Source organism: Mastacembelus armatus, chromosome 1 (genome assembly GCF_900324485.2).
Source record: "Mastacembelus armatus chromosome 1, fMasArm1.2, whole genome shotgun sequence".
Taxonomy (NCBI): Eukaryota; Metazoa; Chordata; class Actinopteri; order Synbranchiformes; family Mastacembelidae; genus Mastacembelus; species Mastacembelus armatus.
The window spans coordinates 14,937,370-14,958,143 of NC_046633.1; the positions used below are offsets into that span (position 1 = coordinate 14,937,370).

At 37.1% G+C, this 20,774-nt stretch overlaps 2 protein-coding genes across 6 annotated transcripts in view; one reads left to right on the forward strand and one right to left on the reverse strand.

Moving 5' to 3' along the window:
- LOC113128549 (uncharacterized) overlaps positions 1-20,774 on the forward strand; it is a 28,656-nt gene that overhangs the window by 7,310 nt on the left and 572 nt on the right. For 2 of the 5 annotated variants that reach the window (XR_003295519.2, XR_003295520.2), the window contains exon 9: positions 779-910. Coding sequence is in view for 2 of the 5 variants with exons in the window: in XM_026303962.2 (XP_026159747.1) it covers positions 768-910 (143 nt within the window). In the remaining 3 variants the exon portion in view is untranslated. Of the gene's footprint in view, positions 1-767; positions 939-20,774 lie in introns of those variants that run through there. The other 3 variants (XM_026303965.2, XM_026303963.2, XM_026303962.2) reach the window with 3 other exon arrangements.
- Positions 4,036-19,059, reverse strand: LOC113128548 (integrin alpha-M). The gene is made up of 31 exons (XM_026303961.1): positions 18,914-19,059; positions 17,299-17,416; positions 16,939-17,030; positions 16,716-16,798; positions 16,483-16,597; positions 16,223-16,353; positions 15,411-15,553; positions 15,165-15,315; positions 14,918-15,053; positions 14,720-14,793; positions 14,037-14,154; positions 13,641-13,780; positions 12,920-13,066; positions 12,497-12,694; positions 12,027-12,157; positions 11,548-11,720; positions 11,285-11,451; positions 9,984-10,100; positions 9,689-9,759; positions 9,451-9,592; positions 8,495-8,593; positions 8,328-8,407; positions 8,110-8,190; positions 7,869-7,944; positions 7,027-7,128; positions 6,890-6,928; positions 6,678-6,803; positions 6,475-6,585; positions 6,328-6,387; positions 6,114-6,224; positions 4,036-5,938 (listed from the first exon to the last, which is right to left on the reverse strand). Exons 1-31 carry the CDS (start codon positions 18,960-18,962, stop codon positions 5,729-5,731), a joined length of 3,591 nt encoding a protein of 1,196 aa, XP_026159746.1. The 5' UTR covers positions 18,963-19,059; the 3' UTR covers positions 4,036-5,728.

Here is a 20,774-nt window from a genome sequence, read left to right on the forward strand (position 1 = left end):
ACCATGGCCTCGGACTTGGAGGTGCTGATTCTCATCCCAGCCGCTTCACACTCCCCAGCGCACGCTGGAGATCCTGGCTCGATGGAGCCAACAGGACAACAATTTTAACTAATTCAAAAATTTCCTAATGATATTTCAGCGAGTGCACTGATATTTATATATACCTTTTCCCTCCCATTTATACTCTGCTTTGTAGGCATCAGTTTACTTAATTTAACGTTCTCATTCAGTTTTTAGTAGAAACTTATTTGTTGGGTGTTGGAGAATTTATCATCAGCTGACAAGTCCTAATGGCAATTCCTCATCTGCCATGCAAGTATGGCATTTGAACACTGCAGTTTCTTATATGTGATAGATACACAGCATCTGCAGTAGCTAGGGCAGTTTCCAAGCAGTGCTGATAATTTTCAAACAGAAGTAAAGACACTGTATTCAGTTCAGGATTAATACAAGCTCTGTGGTCTGTGGTCCCAGGGTCATTCTAATATTGAAACATGTCACTCAGTGAAGCAGTGTGGATCAGTAATGTTTTTTAAAATAATTTTATTTAATATGCATTACTTACTTGGCATACATCCCAGGTAATATGCTTTTGGATATACAAACAATACTTAGCGGGTAAGTTGAATTCATTGGTGGTTTAAGTCTTCTTAATGAAGTACTTCTTCTTTTTCTTCTTCTTCTTCTTATAGGATTTGTTAAAAATAAAAAAAATCCAGAATATTGCCACTGTCTGCTGTGTCCATTTATCCTTTACTTTTTGTATTTGTCTCTCCAGGCTCAAGATTCCCATCCACAGTCCCTTGAGAAAACAGCTGCACACACAGCTGAGCACAGACTTTTTTTCAACATCCCCTTGAAGGGGCCAGTTGGCTTGACCCTCAGAAGTCCAGCTCTAATTGAAGCTCAGGTGAGAAACTCTGACGAACACAGCTTGTCATTCAAAGCAGTGACACCATAGATGCAGTGTCACAAATGACCCAGGCTGAAGCATGACTCAAAGCAAGAAACGTGGGTAAATGGGAAGATGACCGTCTTCCCAATCACGGACACTGTTATTACTTTAGACACCATTAGACATTTAATTTTGAATTACTAATGGTAGATATTTTTGTGCCAGTGATGAAGCTGGGATTCAAAGCTGTGAGTCCTAGTCTGTTCACATTTTCTCAGAATGTTTTCCATGAAAACCGAACATTTGCTGCTACTTAAGATATTTGCTCATTCATTCAGAACTTTGCTGAAAGCCTTGATTTAATGATACTGCATCAAATAATTATGTGTGTGTGTGTGTGAATATATATGTGTGTGTGTATGTATGTATGTGTGTGTGTGTATGTATATATATATGTATATATATATATATATATATATATATATATATATATGTATGTATGTACACAAAGACTGTAATAAAATGGCAAGTAGTGTCCATTTATATTTTGTTAAAATTAAAACCTGTAACCTGTATTTCTGCATAATTTTTGTTGATATTTGTGGACTTAAAATTATTGATTACATTAAAATATTTTTTTAACATATGTTACATAAACAAATATATAAAAAAATAACATAATGTCCCAAAACACTGATCAATGTGTCCTAGATATTTTACAGTTGAGCTACAATAAATACATTTTATGCAAAATTTATGTTGGGCATTTTTGTTGTTGTACTACAATTTGATGGTGCATTCTTCTTTTTTATATATATATATAATATAAAAGTAGGAATATGAAATATTGCATAATTTAGTACATTAATTAGCTGAAAAAGCACAGAAATATATCGGACACAAATATAAACGACAGGTATCTGGGTTTAAGTCATGAATCAGGATACATGCTGGAGTACTTTAAATGTTTTCAATGTGAAACCATTTATCTTAAAATACAAAGGTAATCCTTGGACAAAAAAATAAATAAATACATTTAATCTATCTGACCCTACACATTTTGTGTACTGTACAGAAAGACTAGTCTGTCAGTGATACACACTGATTATAACTAGGAGGGTTCAGTCATGTGGTGGAGCATCTTAAATTGTGTGTAGTGTAATTACTCTATAAATTCAAGAATGTTGTCTGCAGCAGTAGGGGAAACAATATAATTATTATTTTTGCTTTATATTTAAATGTTATTTAGAGCAATTTTAGCTTTTTGCTTTTGTCTCTCTATTGTACATGTTGTCACCTTAATATGCATGGCAAACACTATACACTAACATACAAACTGATTTGCAGTGCTTCCTAAATGGACAGGTTGATGTCCCTGAATTTTAACTGACTTGGTGTTATGCTATGATGGATGACAAATGTGTGTTTGTCACAAAATCCCACAGCACATCTGGAAGCGTTTCATGTTATACATGTCACATTACATGTTTCTGTCAGCTGTATTTTGAATTAGGTGGAGCTGTGTGAATGGTTTCTGACAAAGACAAGAGTAGGGTTACAATAATCAAGTGAGGTAACGACAAAGTCCTGTAACTCTACCCCTTGTGCTGATGGATAGGCAAGATTTAATTTTAAAGAGAATTGTAAAAACCAAGTTAAATTTATTCACTTTTTCTTTGATGTTAATGCTGCAGTCAAACATTACTTCTAGATTTTGCTGTAATACAAGTTTTTATTATAAGGCTCCGGAGAATAACGTTGTTCAGTTAAACAATGTGGACCAATTAATAGGACCTCTGTTTTATTGTTATATTTGTCTACACTACAAAAGTGAGGTGAAAACCCGGGTTTAACTGTTCTTGCTGCCTGTCTTGATGACTGACGTGATCTGTGTTCAGAAAGCGGGTTTAGTGAATGAAAACTCACTGGCAGGTTTCCTTCAAGTTTCTGTATGTCTTCCTTCCTGTTAAGTCTGCAGAAGCTGTCAGACAGTTTCATTTCCTCACTTATGCATATGGAAGTGCTAAGCAGAGTGAATTCATTTTTAGAGGTTTGTGTCGGGAGAAGCAGGTAAAAATCCCTATTAAACAGTAAACAGCCAATGATTTACTGACGTGATTGTTTCTATGATCAATTAGTCAGTGTAAGAACAGCAATTTCTCATGTACAGTATGGATTTATCCTCAGTTCAGAATACAACCTATAGGCTGCACAGTCATTTATTACACTGGCTTTCTGTGGATAGGCCTATTAGAACAACTGGCATTTTGTTAATCACTCCACCTCCTCAGACCTCAAGATATGACAATGTGTGCCACAACATGCCACCACTTTTTCATCTGTTAAAAGAATTAAAGTGTAAGTGTTAAATGAAGGAACTAAGCATAAAGTAACTGTGTTTCTCAAACTTCCATGTTAACTGGGGCAATAATTTTGTCCCACATTAATTCCTCTCCTTTGCCGCTGTAGCTGTGATTTTCTTTGAAAAAAATATGTTTCTGATTCCACCTGTGTGAAGAATGTAGACCTTTTGTTTTCACCATTGCAACTTGTTGTATCTTAGCTCTGCTGATGATGGCTTTTTAACTCAGAGATAATCAACTCAGAATTGATTGAACACACTTTGATCTGGCACCAAAAACTCAGAGTTCAGGATTGTTCAGAATTAGCTACAACTGAACATACTAACATATTATTGACACAGGATTCAGTCAGTAATGACACGCAATCTCCCATGTTGTGTTCAATGGATCTTTAAATGTAGGATTTTTCATGTAACTCTTATACCATTAAATTTTTCAACAAAATTTCCATTTTTAGAGTAATACTGCAGTAACAGTACAAATAAAAATCCGAATACACTGCGAATATAAATGAAGTGTGAAACACTTCAATGAATGTGTCAAAATCACCTCCAGTTAAGTTTAGTAACTAAACTTAACTTTTTTTTAGTTACTAAACTTAACTGGAGGTGATTTTGAATGAATGTGTCAAAATTACACATTTTGACACATTCACTCTTTAACTTTAGTTTATCTAAACTACACAATGACATAGCCATTTAAAAAGTAATGTACATGAGTACAGTGATTAAAATACTGTGGGGGATGTTTAAGATTTTGCAGCTGATGGCATGTGTAAATTGCATGTCTTATTATCTAAGAAGTACTTTTTTTTTTTTTTGACAGTTTAAATTGTAAACATCTAAAATGGTATTGCTTCTCCACATTAAAATAGTCCTAAACCTATTAAATGTTTGCTGTTCCTTGATATTCAAGAAATCAATACTGCTTGCTTAATAAATACCCATGTGAAAAAAATGTGAAGGCTGTTGAACGGTAATGTGATAGTATATTACAATGTAAATACTACATGCATTAATAGAGAAGGTACACAAGGCTAAAAGCGCAGGAGATGCTAATGAACTAATCCTTACCAGTATTCCATTTACAAAACAACCAGTTGTGTTAAGGACATGACTAAGATGGATGTAACACTACAAGGTCTCTAGTTTTGAGAGCGACATTTGCCCAGTTAGATGAGTGAATTTTTACATATTTACTCATTTGAATCAGTTATGATCCTATATGGAAGGGATACTGTAACACTGTTAAGTCTGTAGCATCTGGTCGCCATTGTCTTTCTCTGGATATCCAGTGGCTACTAATTGATGACCCTGGTGTTTTTCCTGTTCCGATCGTATTCACAGAGCTTGTGTTGTTCATTCAGTCCCTCCTCCAGGGTCCTTGTTGTTCAACTGTCATGTCATACACCAAAGTAGTTTTAATTTCCAGTGGCTCCTCGTGTTCAGGGTTATGATCTTTCCACTGATATCTTACCACTGGTTATCACATGGCCAAGGATCTATAGTGAAGACGGCTGAGATTTGCAGCTGAAATCGCCAGAAAAATCCAATGATGGACTTTACTATTGAACTGCTTTTTTCTAACTAACTGAAACTGTACCTGGGAGACAGGTTAAAAAAGGCAGAAGTGAAATAAATAACCCAGCTTTATCCAGAGATTAAATCAGCCTTTAGTCTGGAATATAGTTTTGTTTACGCTACTGGTTAAAAGTTTGGGATCATCTCAGTTTTCCAGCTGTATATGTATATAGAAATATATGTACTTTAGTCGAATATATCAAAGTACTCTAAAATGAGAGCATAACACTAGCAAAGAGATTAAAGAAAATCATGGAATCTGTTGGTTTAGGTAAAGGTTTGACTGTTTGAAAGCCAAACGTTGTGGCATCCCTTCTACAGCTGAAACCAAATATTTTTGGGATAAATGTGCAGCACTTGTAGGTTTCTTTGTCACTCTTCACTTGAAGAGTCTGGAGACAGTGCTGCTGTTCCATCATCATCAGAGTCTGGAAGGGTCATTGTCCTGATGTCATTTCATTTCCTTTTCCTCACCATCATAATAGCAATATACAGTACTACTTCCTGTTGTGCGGTATTGTGCAGATAATTCTTCAGAGGGTGTAACAAACTGGGGTTGGAAGAAACTGGGGTGGAAAAATGGAGGTAGTCCCAATCTTTTGACTGGTAGTATACAGTACTTCAGACAGAGCGAAGCAGTCTTTATGTTAAGTTAGCCAAAGACCTCGTGGGTTTATCTTCATGTTCGGTAGAATGAGAATAGAACTGAACTTCTAGTTGAACTGTCAGCAGTAAGGTGAGTAATACTGTTTTTAAAAAAAAAAAAAAAAAGTGGATTTTTCACACAGATGAGTCTCTGTGCATGCTGCACGCTTTATAACTTCAGGATATATCATCCCACTTTGATCATGTTGAAGTCATTGATGGGTTATATTAAGTTCCTCCTCTATTTAAGCCACTGGGGTGTTGCTGTTTGAATCGCCATTGTCTAGAAGATTTGTTGCCTCTAGAGGTTTGACGGATTCGTCATCAGTCTTTGGTTGATGGTCTGTCTCTTCGGTCACAGCAAGGCTGTACTCAGGATTGGTGGCAGCCTGACAAGCAGCTTCATCCTCCTGTTCCTGATAATACTCGAGGCTTTTCCTCTTGAAGCAGCCCAACTTGGGACAGAAATGAAAAATCATTAGAGCAAATGCCAAAACATTTATCTAAATGTTTTACTTCAGGCACTCACATTTGATCAACAGCTCTGATAATGAAGTTCTTTAATTTATATTTTATGTGGTAGGGTGTTAGTGTGGAATAAAACTCTTCAAACTGGAAATCAACACTCACCTTCAACATAATGACTGTGATTATGATCAGAAGCAACAGTCCCAGTCCAACTCCAGTTAAAATGATCAGCCGTTCATCCAAAGGAATTATGATCTCAACCCGAACTTCAGTCTTTTTGCAGAGAAAATACAAGTTTTCAAAGTGGATCTTAAGATTAGTGAATGACGAGCTAAACTTTCTTGTAGTTTTGCTGTTGATGCATAAATGGACTTACCCATTTCATTGTTGGATTGGTGACTGTTTCAGGAAACTTGGGCTTAAAACTATTTCTATTCTGTGGATAATAAATGTGGTAAATTAGGTACACTGCAAAATGTTCAAAGCAATTTATGTGAAGAGGCATTAATCTACTCAAACTTACCACTTTATTAAAATCCAGCATATACAGTTGATCGTCATAGCTAACATGTATAACATTTTTAAATTTAACCTCTCTGCTGTCTCCAGTGTATCGTTTCAGAAAGGCGATGTTCTGCAAAGCAAGTTTGTGTCAATTAATGATAAATGTACCACTTTCAATGAAATATATGCCATATATTCTCTGTGTGTGCTGTTGCTCCGTACCGCTGCTAGCTCTTTGAGATCCTTAAATTGTATGTTTCCTGACAGTTTAATCTCAGTGACTGATTCTTTGTCCAGGATGAAAGTGTCACATCTTATGCTTTTGCAGTTGTCTTTTGCTGAGCAGTACTGTAACACAGAAACCATATGACGGGTTTGTAATTTCATCACATGTTCAGATGGAATATTTTAATACTACAATATATTTCACTTACTTCAGATGTGGTGTCATTGCCAGTGCATTGAGTTTTGTTCTTGAAAGAGAAAGGGTAATTGGTGATAATTAAAGTATTTGTAGTTTCATACATACCAGCAGTGTAAATACATGGTGTTGTGGCAGTTACCAGATTACCTGATGAACAAGGACTTCAGTGATTTCAAAGTTATATTCCAGCATAGTTGGGTAAAACAGGGACACGTTGACGGGGAAAGACTTCCATCCAGGATTAGCTATCTGTGAATAAAATTTCATTTGAAAAGTTCAGTTGAGCATTTTTGGAAAATATTCAAATCAAAATTGAATTTATATGGCTCACAAAGCTGTAAGCAACAATTTAAAACAGTAGATAAACACAAATCAACAAAGGGGACAGTATACAAATATAGAACAACAAACAGCCAAAGAATTTAATTCCTATTCTTCTTTACTTTTGTGCCCAAAGTTAGATGAACTGTGAGATATGTTCTGGTTAGCAGAACATATCATGAACATTTGAAACAGGAGCAAATAGCAGGCCTATCGTCATGCAGTACCTGCCTGCCTCCAAACACTAGACAGCTGAAGTAACAACTAGCAAGTGAACATAGTAGAGTTTTCAGCAACTAAAGTGCAAGATAAAGAGAAAGTTACACAACAGTCCCGATAAACTGACTTATTCTAACTAGGTTTGGTGTAAACTACAGCATCTAACCAATTGTATCATTTAAGTCTATCAGAAACTACTCTGGAACAGTTAGTAATAAACAAAAGATCCAGACCTTTTAATATTTGTGTATTTTTGTACTTTTTGTTTTTTGAGAAAAATAAAACTTTAACTCATTCGAACAAAAGCAAATGAGGAAGAGTTTGGTTGAGTACAGACATTTGCTTATAACTATTTACAATAGTATTTTAGATCAATGATCATTAGCTCGGTTAGAAATTTTGCAGTGGGACCTGATGTTTGTTTGTTACTTAATAATGTGCTGCCTCACCTTATAGATAATATCGACTTTTTTAGATGCAGCATCATCTGTTGTGAAGTTTAGATAGGTGACCGTGTCTTCTCTCCTGAAGAGAATACAAAATAACCACAATTTGAAGGTAGCGGTAGGACAGTGTAACTACTTACACAATAAAAAGAATAAAATTAGTGAAAAAATGAAATAAAAATACTGGGCACATATAACAGCTAAATTTACAAGATGGTATAAATGTGATTTTTGTGGCACTTACACCGTTATTGCCATTTTAATTTCAAATTGCACTGGGATTTGTCTGGTCAGAGAATTGTTCCTCGTGGAGTCTGCATTGTCACTGAGGATTTAAAAAAAAAAAAAAAAAAAACATTTTTTGTGAATAACAAATGTGAAAAATGTCAAGAGAGACAATAACATTTTAATACTTCAGATTAAGTATTTGTATTAGATTGCATTGTATGAGAAGGCCACTACCTTTGACCAGTGATAGTCATCGACATTGTGTCATCCCACTCATAGTCAGTCATGATGTAGAAAGAAATTTTAAATGTTGCCTTCACAGAATAAAATAAAGTGTTAGATTTGATTGAGCATGTATGAAACTTCATTCCTGTTTGTAGTGAAAGTGCAGTATAACTCACAATGTTTCTGCTGCGATACACAGGAAGGCTGATGCTACATGTAGTTTTGTTGAGTACACCTTCTAGATCATGACAGCTGTGGAGTGTTGGTCTTGTTGCCTGTGTTAAGGAAGGAACATGCACAGACATTCTGTTTCATAAGAAATTTTTCTCATCTAAAATCCCAAACGTCTTGTGCCATCCTGTTTTACACAGTTGTAATACTAGTTCTTCAAAACGAAGTCTTGTTTTTGAGCATCTAGTCGTAAGATTACAGAATGCAACCTTCTGAGCAAATATTCCCATCCCACCCGTCTCCAGGCATGAAGGAGGGTATCCTACTCACTGCTGATACCCTGGATCAGATTTGTTCAGTCAATCAAAAACTAAAATTCACTTGGTCTTCCCCCACTCTACCCTCATTTACCTTCTTCCAGTTTCTGATAGGCTGAACACACCTGATCCAGGTAATCAGCCAGTGGGTAGGGCAGGAGTAATTGGAAAATAAGCAGGATAGTGGCCCTCCAGGGCTGGACTTCAACACATGTAGTCAGTAGGGAACAATTTTCAACACAGTCTCTGAATAATCTCTTGGTGGTCAAGTTGCATCATAGGTAATGTGTCCAGAATACTTTGACAAGGACAGTTCCCCATCCCTGATTTAGTGTGAGCGTGTACCTCCAAGCACAATTCCACTGTGGAACGTAAGAAAGTTTGCAGTGTACATGACACGCATGACTGCAGATCCACAAATGCAGTGCTCAGTGTTTTATTAATAAGAAAATTACAGTGATTTTGGACACAGACAGAGATTTTAGTGTGTTATAACAGCAGCAGCTAACTCAAGCCTCTAACCTATTGCAGAGATAAAGCGCAATCAATACAGGTCTACTAACATCACTGCTTTTTTTTTTTTTAATTTCACAGTGTATATCAATGTTGAGACATAAAAAAAAGAATAAAAAATTTTAATTCACCTTCGTGAGCGTCATTGTAGAGAAGGAAAGGCCTGTAGGATAGTGCATTGTGAGGCTTGTGTTGTATGAGTCGTCACCATGATTGGACAGTGTTGCGGACACGTTGAAGTAATTATCCTCTACTACCAATAATGTTGGGGTCCTTAGAGAAAAAGATGGCTTGTTATATTTACATTGCAGTCAGTTAAACAGTTCCTGCTCTGTGTTTTTTTTTTTTTTTTTTTTCATATGTACGTACATAAAGTTGAAATCCACCTCAAGTTCAGCAATACAGGTGTCATTTTTTCTACATTGCTTTTCAAAGGGAAGCTGTAAAAAAAAAAAAAAAGGGCAAGGGGATTGCTGTTCATGTCATGTTTGAAAGTATAGATCAAACCAAAATGAATGGTGGTAAACAAGACAGAGTTGTCTTCTTTTTTTATGTAAAGACATTATGGAAATGAAGTGGGACACATTTTAACGGAAAATTAGTTAGCATACATATACAGTATATGTGAGTCCATACAGGCTTCTTCTGTAGTCCCGGTACATACCTCGACAGCAGCCTGCTTTTTGCTGTCCGCATTCAGGACGACACTTGCTTTTTCACTGTCAACTTGGGAAAAGTTTAATTTGATGGTGATGGGTGATAAAGTGTCTTTCACACATTTCTGCAAGGAAATAAAGAGAAGTCATCTCGTTGTCATATTGTTGAAGAAAATTTCAAACAGCGCAGACAAAAAGGAGAGACTTCATTTTCTTGTGAGGCAACTGTTCGCTGCCATAGTAATTATGACAAGCACAAAGGAGACAGTTGAGCTATGTGGGGGGTGTTTCAATTCAGGTGCTGCATCCTTTGATCACTGAACTTTGGGCTGAGCCACAATTAGATGGCTTTGAAATAGGACATCAAGGCGGTGATATAAATAGCCTTTAACTGCAGTGTTTGAAGGATGCAGCCACTGAATTGAGACACACCCATAGAATATAGGATAGCGTCTGCATAGAAAGGAGGTTAGGGCAGGTAGATAAAACAGTGGACTTTCAACGAACAATGCCAAACCAACAACGTGGTAATCTTTCTTTGGCAGACTAAGGTTATTTCCTCCATTGCGTTGGTGTTCTTGATGACTCACTATGCGCCTAATGGAGCACTACACTGCAATCTGTGTTTTGCACAGCCCACCCACTCACTTGCTCCAAGCAGTTCAACAGCTCAGCCCACTGTTCCATAGCATTGTAGTCACTGTACTTGGTGACGGCTAGTCCTAAAACTGCACACACTCCTTTATTCGTGTTTAGCTTACGTTCAGCTTTTATTTTGCATTTTTGAAGCCAAACTTTTTTTTACATTTTCGAAACCAAACAGAAGTGACATTTTGTGGCAGGAGCAGTTGATGACACAAACAGGAAGTCCTACGCCATCTCATTTTTGAGATGGCGTAGGACTGTTTTTTTCAGTCCAAAGTTCAGTGATCAAAGGATGCATAACCTTACTGTCTCCTTTGTCCTTGTCATAATTACCATAGCAACGAACAGTCGCCTCACAAGAATAATCACGGGTAACTTGTAAGGTAGTTTTTAGGGACGGACGGTTGGAAAAGGCTGAACTTCATGAACTGAACACAATTTAGATGCATCTGTAGCATAAAGAGCTCTGTTCTAGCTCACAGCTGTCTGCCATTTTAACCAACAAAATTTAAACAATATGGTTGAAAATGCCTTATGACAGTCTTAATCTAACACATGAGTGGCTTTAGAAAATAACTAGCCGAAATATGAAGAGATGGACGATATGTAGTGATAGATTATGTTTAAAGAGTGCAGTGAGTGTGAATATTAGTGGTTTTCATACTGGAATGTAGATGGTGTAGTGAAAGCAAGTGTATTTTTCTTTCAGCTCGTAAGTAGAAGTGTGACTTCTGGCTTTCCTGTCAGTTTTATTGAAAAGACCTCGATATGTGTGTCTCATTGGATCCAGGTCAATTGTGTATGAGACATTCAGTCCAGAACTCGCTGCCCCTGCAAAGACATACAGCCAGATTAAAATACTTCACTTAACAGGGTCTCAGGAACTAGCAGCTGTTAATGAATCACATTAGTGGCTCTGGTCCATACCTGATGTGCTTATTTGTTGTTGTTTTTTGGTTATTTCAGTCATTTCAAAGCAGGCTTTTAAGGTAACCATAGGCAAAATTTCATTGTTGTTGACTTCACAGCCCAATTTGTCAGTGCTTATCTCCTTAGGTATAAAAGACAGGTGTGCCACCACATGAAAGACTGGCCTGGACCTAAAAAAAATATTCAAAATGTTTATTAGACTTTGCACCTGATGTTTTCTGTCTGTCTGCTACTTTTAATAGGTTGTATATGAGCTCCTTCACTTCCTTCATTGGCACTCGTCTGGTGCCGTCAACAAAACATGAACTGATTGGTCTGCTTTGTACATTGTCTCATAGGGTTGGTACTCAGGCAATGTGTTTCACTCTTCTTTTGAACAAACTATTCCCTGATATATGTAGTCTAGTTTGGAGAGACTATAGGGGCACCTTTTTGTAAATCATATATGCAGTACATAATATACACGGTATTCATACCTTAAGACAACAGCCATGCCCTGTGATCCAATCACAATGTCTGGGAGTCCATCTTCTCCAAGATCCATGCCCCCATCAATGGCCTGTCCAAAGAATCTTGGCTCTGGCGTAAATTTCCTTCCCATAATTCTCTGCAGTATCAGATTTGACAATGTTAACAGTGCATGATTTGCACGCATTAAAAGGTACTACTTACAGGGGTTGTGGAAATGAAAGCTAATGTTAATGTGTGAAAATTATTTTAGAAAGCAATTTGTGTGTTAATAAGGAACAGGAGAGAGATGGCAGGAAATGAATGGAAGAGAGAGAGAGAGATGAAATAAAGATCAGCTTAATTTTTACATGAGAATCAGTTCATGTTTGACTTCTTACATTCGGGTGCCTAAGCAATTCATTTTTTTGCCAGCCCAACTTGTGACCATTTCAACAGGAAGAAAAAGATCTAATATGTTCGGGTTTCTCTGCCTCACCTGGCTGAAAGTGCTGCGTATCCCTCTGTGCCTGTCACCGAGGTAAATGTACACAGCCCCCCTGTTATCATCCTCAAGGGGGGCTCCGACAGCAACATCTCGCAGTCCATCTCCATTCAGATCTGCGAGGCTGGATATGGTGGTGCCAAATCTGCCCTTGGATTGTGCTGTCACATTCAGTTTAATTGTCAGTTGCATCTGTGTAAATAAGAACATTAAGTAGGATAAGATAGGTAAGACAGACTTTATGGTCACAGAACGAATTTGGCTTTGGACATCAGTGTCTGTAATAAGCAACGAATACATCCAACCACTTTCAAATAAACAGGTACTAGATTAGGAAAATGAATGCGTGTTTTGTCAGTGACCTTGTCAAAACTAAAATACTGTCATGCTCAATCTGAGCCCTTATCCCACTCCCACCTCTTCAGTCAGTCTGTAGACATAGATCTGTCCTTCTCTCTTCTCATTAGGCTCATAAAACTGTGGCGCTCCCACTAGCAGGAAATCAGTGTTGCCGTCTGAATCGATGTCTACTGAGCACAGCTCTGCACCAAAGTAGGAACCAATCTGAAAATGAAAATGAGTTGTCAAAGAAACTCTGCCATATACAGTGAATGTAAACCTTCTGCCATTGCAGACACAGACACTGCCAGTGCTTCAAACTCTAACAGTTTTTCTGAACTTGGCTAAACCTGATACCAGTGCAAGGCAAGGATTTCCTCTTAGGAACCATTGAAATAGTGTGCACAGTTTCATAATGATTCAACCTGGATCATTTTGCAACTGTAAATGCAGAGTAAATGTAAGACAGCAGATTTTATCTGTTCCAAGAAGCAGGTTAATTTACTTGTCTGAGTAACTTTAACTTTACTTCAAACTAAAAACTAGTTAGTTTAATGCAGATTTCAACTTATTTGGTTTGAATGTTTAACTGAACAAAGTTACATCAAAAGTAAACTTGCCTTTTGCCCAAGGTCTTGTTCTTCAAGCACAAACTAGGTTCATGAGAAATATCCTAAAAAACGAACTCTGATGGTGGCACAAGAAGCTTTTTATAATCTTAGGTTTGAGCATCCTAGACCGTTGCTGTTTAGAAGATGTATTTCATTCAAAATCAAACCTTTTCAAGACTGTTACCAACCTGGCTTCCATATATTCTTTGGGCTGCAGTCCAGTTGCCATCCTGTCTGAAAAGTACAACCAGTCCTGTGTGCTCAAATCTTGGTGCACCCGTGAAATATAGACGAGCGTTATTCTTCTTTCCAACGGAAACAGAGTATCCTGCAATAGAGTTGGTCACATATGACATAATCTGCTGCATGTGCACCCACATCAAAGAGGTTATACATTGCAGACTAGTCCATCTCTAAAATTATTTTTAAGTAAACCTAATGCTGTTTTTTGCAGATACACATTAACTTCTTTTCTGCATCTGTAACACGAGCTATAAGTTTGATTGGCAACTGAAAGAAATGATTATTTTGATGAATATCTGAAGCCAAATAAACGTTTTTAATAAAAAGAGAATTGAGTTTACCCATGTAAGAGTCCATTTCCATTTCTGGATCCTCAATTTGAATTTCTTTTTGGCCATAAAGTTGTTGTAGAGAGCCACGCCAGCTTTTTGAGCCGACTGAACCCAGGATCAAGGTATCCTGTTAACAGAAAATAAAACAGTCAGAACAGGGATAGAGCTACATCTGTGTATAACAACAATAAAAGTATTATGTAATCTGCAGTTTTAGTTCAGACTGAATCTGTGTGATGTGGCACCAGTAAAACAGTTTTTTGGATCATGGATTCTTCACAATTCAGTCAATATACTGTACAGGTTTTAGGCAAAGTGTCTGATCAGACTGATCAGAATGAGTTTTGTTAATATGCACATTTTTTGTGTTGTTGCAATGACGGTTACATTTAGCTAAATTTATGTAAATTATTATTACCAGTTTGGTATAATACAACTGAGATCCTGTGTGCAGCAGTAGACTGCTGTTTCCCATTTGAATGTCTTTCACGTTGTAAATTAACACTGTTAGCAAACATTGTTAGATTTTTTTGGATTGTGTGCCAGTGCGAACTGTTTTAGCAGTTTATCAGGACATATACAGTAGGTTTAAACAGTCAATGCACATGATCATAATTCTGTATAATAGGCTAGCACACTGATGACTACAACTATGGGTATAACACAGATTTTGCCTTTTTGACGTTACACACCTCGTCGAAGACAGCGCTGAGTCCACTCTGAGACATTTCATTCTCTAGGTTTCCTGCCCGAGTCACTTTAGTGCCTAAATGAGTGAAAGGTAGTTCATGTTACCACTGGGCGGGTCACACCAGAAATATAAAATATATTTTTTTAAATATATTTAAAAAATTTTTGCACATAAAGGAAAAACTATTATTCAACACCACCTTCCATTTTAAAGATCTTTTTCTGAAAGTTCGTCAGTATTCCCTTGAGTCCGTCATAGTTCTCAATTTTGAAGGCATATTTGTCTGTCGGTTCGGAAGCAATAGTCGTAAATTTATCCAGCTTAGCATCTTTGACCTGAAACCAGAATTCTCCTTAAAATGCAGAACTCTTTCATAATTTAAGGCTGAGGTCGGCCATGATCTGAACATATAATAATGAGCCATATTAAAGCACATCACAACTTACCCCAATGACAAAGCGAATGATGCTTTTTTCATTATATTTTTTAATCACCCCACTGTTGTCCGTATCACTGGGATCTCCATCTGTGATTATTACCAGAACCTTAGTTGGATCAGGAGAAGCACCTGCCTCTGGGTTTTCAAAGATGGTTTTCCTGAAACAAATGTAAAAGTAGTGTTTGTAATACTGAGAATAATGTAATACCGTTGAAGCATTTGAGAACTTACCGCATAGTGTAGCCAAACTTACAATACAAAGTCCATGGCTGAATGTGTGTTGGTGAGACTCTTCATGTGCTTCTCTTTTTCAAGTTTAGCATGAGCTCTACCAGCTTGATAATCATTGAAGTCAAAAACCATATTGGTCTTACTGGAGAACTGAACAGCAGCAAACTGAGAAAACGCAGAAGACAATAGGGGAATAATAAAACAATTAGTATACATACTAATTTGTCACGTTATTAGAATATCAAGCTATAACTAATCTTGAGGTGCTTCTGTTATTTAGCTTAGCCTCAGTGTATGTCACAAAATGGCTGGACAAAATCCATTTCATGTAACAGCAACACCTCTCTAAAATAGTTTGAACAAACACTATCACCATCATGAAAGTTATTGCAGAACTATCACTATTAGACTTAACCGGTTTCAGCTTGGTGAACATATTAAACTGACAACTGAATGCACAGACGTGTGACAAATTAAAGGAAAAACCTGATGCTTGACATCTACAGTGACGGGAATCTGGTGGGTCTGTTGTACTAAATCAGTGCAAATCAGTACAAATTTGTTCTGATGATGAAACATTGAAAGTGGCCCAAATATAGTGCACAAGGGGTCACTGCATGGTTGAGTATGTAACTGATGTGAATTATTTACTGCTGGACAACACCATCACCAAAAAACCAAATGGGAAAGTATGGTGTTCATCCTTCTAGAGTTCAGAGACGTAGAAACAGTGCTAAAGTGCACTGACACTATGTTGTTTTTTTCCCTTTAATTTGTCACCTGTCTGTATAGTCCGACAAATAAATAGTGTCGATGCTTCAGTGTTGTAGTGACCTTGATTGATGTGTTCTTAAGGCTGTCCATAATGTTGTTTATGAAACCTTTATTTTTCTCAAACTCCTGTGTGGTCATACTTAATGATCCATCAAACAGAAAGACAAGGTCCACTGTCTTTTTTGTGCATTCTGAAAAATATAAATATATCGAATGAAAATTTGTCAAAAATATTTGATCAGGACAAAAACATTGAGAAAAATATTTTACTGCAAAACACAAAAGATGTAAACAACATTTATGCTCTAAATGCTGTTTACCTTGGAAGGTAGGTTTGAAAGAAGAGACGTTTTGAAGATGATATGTCATCTTGTAACATACACTGTTCACATAGGAGTTCTCATAACATTCATGGGCTACATTTGGACTGCAAACCTAAATCAGAACATAGGAGGAAGAAATATGCTTGTTTTGCTCATATTTTTGAAGAAATGTCACAGAGTATGCGTATTTTTGGTTTTATCTGGGTCATTGCACATTAGAATGTTCTTACAGTGAACTGGTCGCCTGAGGAGTCTGCAGCTATCGTTAGGCCAAAGTTCTTGACTGGTATTGTTTTGTCTGCGAGAGAAATGGCTGCAATAGTAGCAATTGATTAGTACTATAAAATAGAACAAACCTTTGATTTACATCATAAAATGTTTCTATATTATACCTCATATTTCTATATTGTATGTGTTAACTGTAATGTTTCCTTTAAAAACATATTTATATACCTGCAGGGTTGAAGCACTTGTGGTCTTGGTTTTTGAATTGTTGGCATACTCCCCCAGATCCATTTAGCTGTAGAGGTGCAGTGACGATTATTCTGTGGATGAAGTCCGCAGTCCCCGTAACAATAGTTAAACATGTGAGGAGTGTGGCTGCACAGTTTCAAAACAAACACCTTTTCTTTTTTACACAGGATGTTAGTGTCACCCTAATCTGATTCAAATGAAAATTCTTAACATATCGTTCATCACTGCATCCTCTACTGACATAACCAGAATTATCTTCTGTTTACCTTGTTAGTAATTGGAATGTTGGCACTAACAGCAATATTAAATATCAACCAAATGACTGTTTGTCAAACTTACCCTTTGTCTTTGCCAGACATGTATTGAAGCACTTTGTATCCAAAGAAATCTTTTCGTTCACCAATATGGACACTGGGATTTGTTATGTCAATATTGAAAGACAAAGAGACAGGGATGGCTGCAATTTGGGAAAAAAAATAACCACATTTAATGTTTTAAAGAGGAAAGAATAATAAAGTCTCTGCTCTACACAACTCACTTCAGATCTCTAGAAGTACAGCTAATAGTAAATTCAATATTTAAAAGTGGTATGTGTAAAATAAGATAAGACAAGGCTCCTTCCACTTCTGCCAACATTAATTCATTCCTTCATTTTTTTACCACTATCATTCGAGTGCTTTACTGTGCGCAGATGTGGATAACAAAACGTCTTCACCACTTTGATGACGCATTTGTCTTAGAAAGGAGATTTCTGAGAAACGGTTTTGACAAGTTGATTACACAAGCACAAAGTGAAATGGCACTGACTCACAGCACGCCAGAGTTAGACAGGCAAAGTTTGTTACCAGCTGGCTAAATGCTATATTGGAGCATTAACAGATGCAGGCACAGGATTTCTTTTTTACAAGTTGGCTGAAGCTAAAGAAGAGGGAAAATTAAATTTGTTTAGTTTCTCTCAGAATTCTTTCAACCGACCCGTTACGTAATGTGGTGGGAATTAGGTTAGTGCTGCTCGGATAAAGTAAATGTGCAATTAAAAGTAGCTTCAATAAATAATGTGGATTAGCAATTTACCATGAACCTGCAAACCTACAAAAAGTTGCATGAAAGATTCAAATTGTGCTCAACATGTGGTCATGTTTTTGGTCATACTCTTCCTGGCTTAGTTTGACAGATTTTCTGTGCATTCTCACGGCCTCTAAAATAAAAATAGTGTTGAACATATATATATATATATATATCTTATATATAAAGTATGACAAAAAACCCTTAAGTTTTACGACTTCACAAAAAAATGCAATATTTAATAAATTAATGTAATTTAGTAATATAATTTTATATGATAAATAAATAAATCTGCTGCCTCAAAATCACATTCAAGTACAGTTTTTGCCCACACAGTACTGTGTGGATGTTTTAAGCACTTTAAATGTTTTAGATTCTTTTCACACAACATCATCAGTTGTCCCAGGTTCGTTGCGCAGAACCCACTAGAGTTCATGAAGAACTAGTTTAACAGGACAGAATAACCAGGAGTCCTGCAGCAGATGATCTGACCCCCAAAGAGCCCAGATCTGGGCATTGTGGAGTTAGTCTGCGATCACATGAAGAGACAGAAACACTAGGACAGCCTGAATCCACAGACGAACTGCAGCCAAGTACCAGGAGAAATTCTGTACAGATCAAACCGGAGAGAACTGCTGCTGGTTTAAGGCCAAAGGGGAGCACAGCAAACACTGTTTAGATTTAGGTTTGGTTCCATTCACTGCTATAAAGTTAGCTGATATATGAAATACTATTTATGTAACTTATATTAGAAGCATACCCTATGTATTTTTACTGCCTCAAACTTTTACACAGTACTGTATATGTATAAAGTACTTCCTATCGTTCCTTTGGTTGGTAAATATTATCTCATAAATAAACCAGCATATAGTGAAATATTAGCTCTTACCAACAGCCACCATGTAGGTGAGGAGGAAGGTGTGGTGGTGCCCCTGCATCTTTCACATCACTTTTCTCAAGGCTGACTGTGCTGCTGCTGCTGCTGTGGCTTGAGACTTGTCTGTGCAACACTTCCTGCATGCCTTTTTAACTAGGCGTTTCCGTAACAGGTGGTTGTGACACTTCTGCCCTAAAAGCAGTTTTCTCAGCAAAGTGTTTCTCTTTCCTCAAGCTTCTCCTTTTTGCAGAAATTCCTAAATCCTTTTCTTTTTACTTTGCATGTTTTAAAAATACTTGGGACATTTTCTATGAAGCAGAAAGAATACTGTTGAACTGGAACTGTTATGTTTACTATAAAACAGATACACCCTTCTCAGATTACTGATTTAGCCCAGCAGGCTCCGTAACAGTCATATTAGCAAACCTGTTGTAAACAGGTTATGTTTCAGGTTACGTATGTCAACAAAAGGAAATTACACTGAGCAAGAGAATAAGCAGATAATAACCACTGGTTTTAAAATGGTCTGGTTTCGAATTAACTTAGTGTAGTTCATATTTTTTGGTTGTTTGGCTTGTATGATAAATTCTTAAATTCAAAGTGTGGCCCCAAGCCACACTTCTAAAACAGAAACTTCCAACTCCCCCAGTGTGCTGATGAATGTGATAAAAATAAGACATGTTTCCTCCCTTTGGTGAGAGAATGGTGTATTAATGAAACTTCAGTCAGACAATGCACTTTTGTCTTTTGTCATGCCATTTTACTGTTTTAAGACATATGAATGTGAATTATCCAACAGTAAATACAACACCTGAAAAATGTGATGATTTTGATAGTGGGTTAAGTCATTTTTCATGGTTCACTGATGATGATTCATGGGAAACTTTGTAATAGTAGACCTTTTGGCAGAGATGTTGTTTTGGAGTGCAAGATTTCCCTAGTGTAGTGTGGTGGAGCATAGCAACACTAAAAAAACGGATATGCAGCAGATGTTGAAGCAAGAAGAAATATGCTTGGAATATAATGGGCCTATTATAGGTTGCCTTCAGAATCAGAATTTTCTCTTTATTCAATGACCTAGAAAGGCAGGCCTGATCTAGTCCAGTTTCAGTTCTTCTTTCATTCTTAACATATGACTGATGGCACAGGGAGTAATCAGAATGTGAAGTATTTTATAATCTTTAGCAACCATAGATCACTGGAGCTGAAATTGTTTAGAGAAATGAAGTATTTTGTGAATCACTCAGCATGGGACTGTACTATGGGTCTAGAGTGGGAAGCCTTCTGCTGCTCAAGTGGACTTTTGGACTTTAAGAGAGAAGTCCACAACTGGGCAGCCCTGTGTTATGCAGCCTAGGGAAATTATGTCCACATGTGGGGAGAAATACATAACTAAGTTCTCTGGAGTTATTCCTCCACTGGCTTCTATGAGAACAGATGGAAACTCCCCTTTCAGTGCACAAGCTGCAGCGTGGAGGACCTGTAGATAAGAGACTTATGAGAGGCTGACTTATTTTATGTAGAGATTGGGGGTGTAAGTGGGTGGAATTCAGGCAAGTTAAAGTGAGAAATGATCTTTGCTCTTCTGGCATTCTCTACCTGAGGTTGAAAGTTGTCCAGCATAACAATGTCCGCTCCTGCTGCAGCTGCTTCCCTTCCTTCCTCTGCAGAGCGGCACTCCACCTCAATTTTACTGCTGAATCCACATATCGACTGGGCAGCTTTCACAGCCTAGAAAATATAAAACAGGTTTTGAGCACACCTAATCAGATTTTGTTATCATTATCTCTGTCACTGGACTGTGTTGTTTACCGAAAACTAAACAAAACTTTGTTGCAAAATACAACTGCCCAGGTATACACAGCGAAGAGAA

What these genes read in the sequence shown, in the direction of transcription:
- LOC113128548 (XM_026303961.1), bottom strand. Translation starts at nt 18,962, where the DNA reads ATGCAGGGGCACCACCACACCTTCCTCCTCACCTACATGGTGGCTGTT. An exon ending in CTGAAGTCCTTGTTCATCAG is followed by an intron (nt 6,929 to 7,026) that starts GTAATCTGGTAA and finishes TTCTCTTTCAAG; the next exon opens with AACAAAACTCAATGCACTGG. An exon ending in ATCTCAAAGAGCTAGCAGCG is followed by an intron (nt 6,586 to 6,677) that starts GTACGGAGCAAC and finishes CTTGCTTTGCAG; the next exon opens with AACATCGCCTTTCTGAAACG.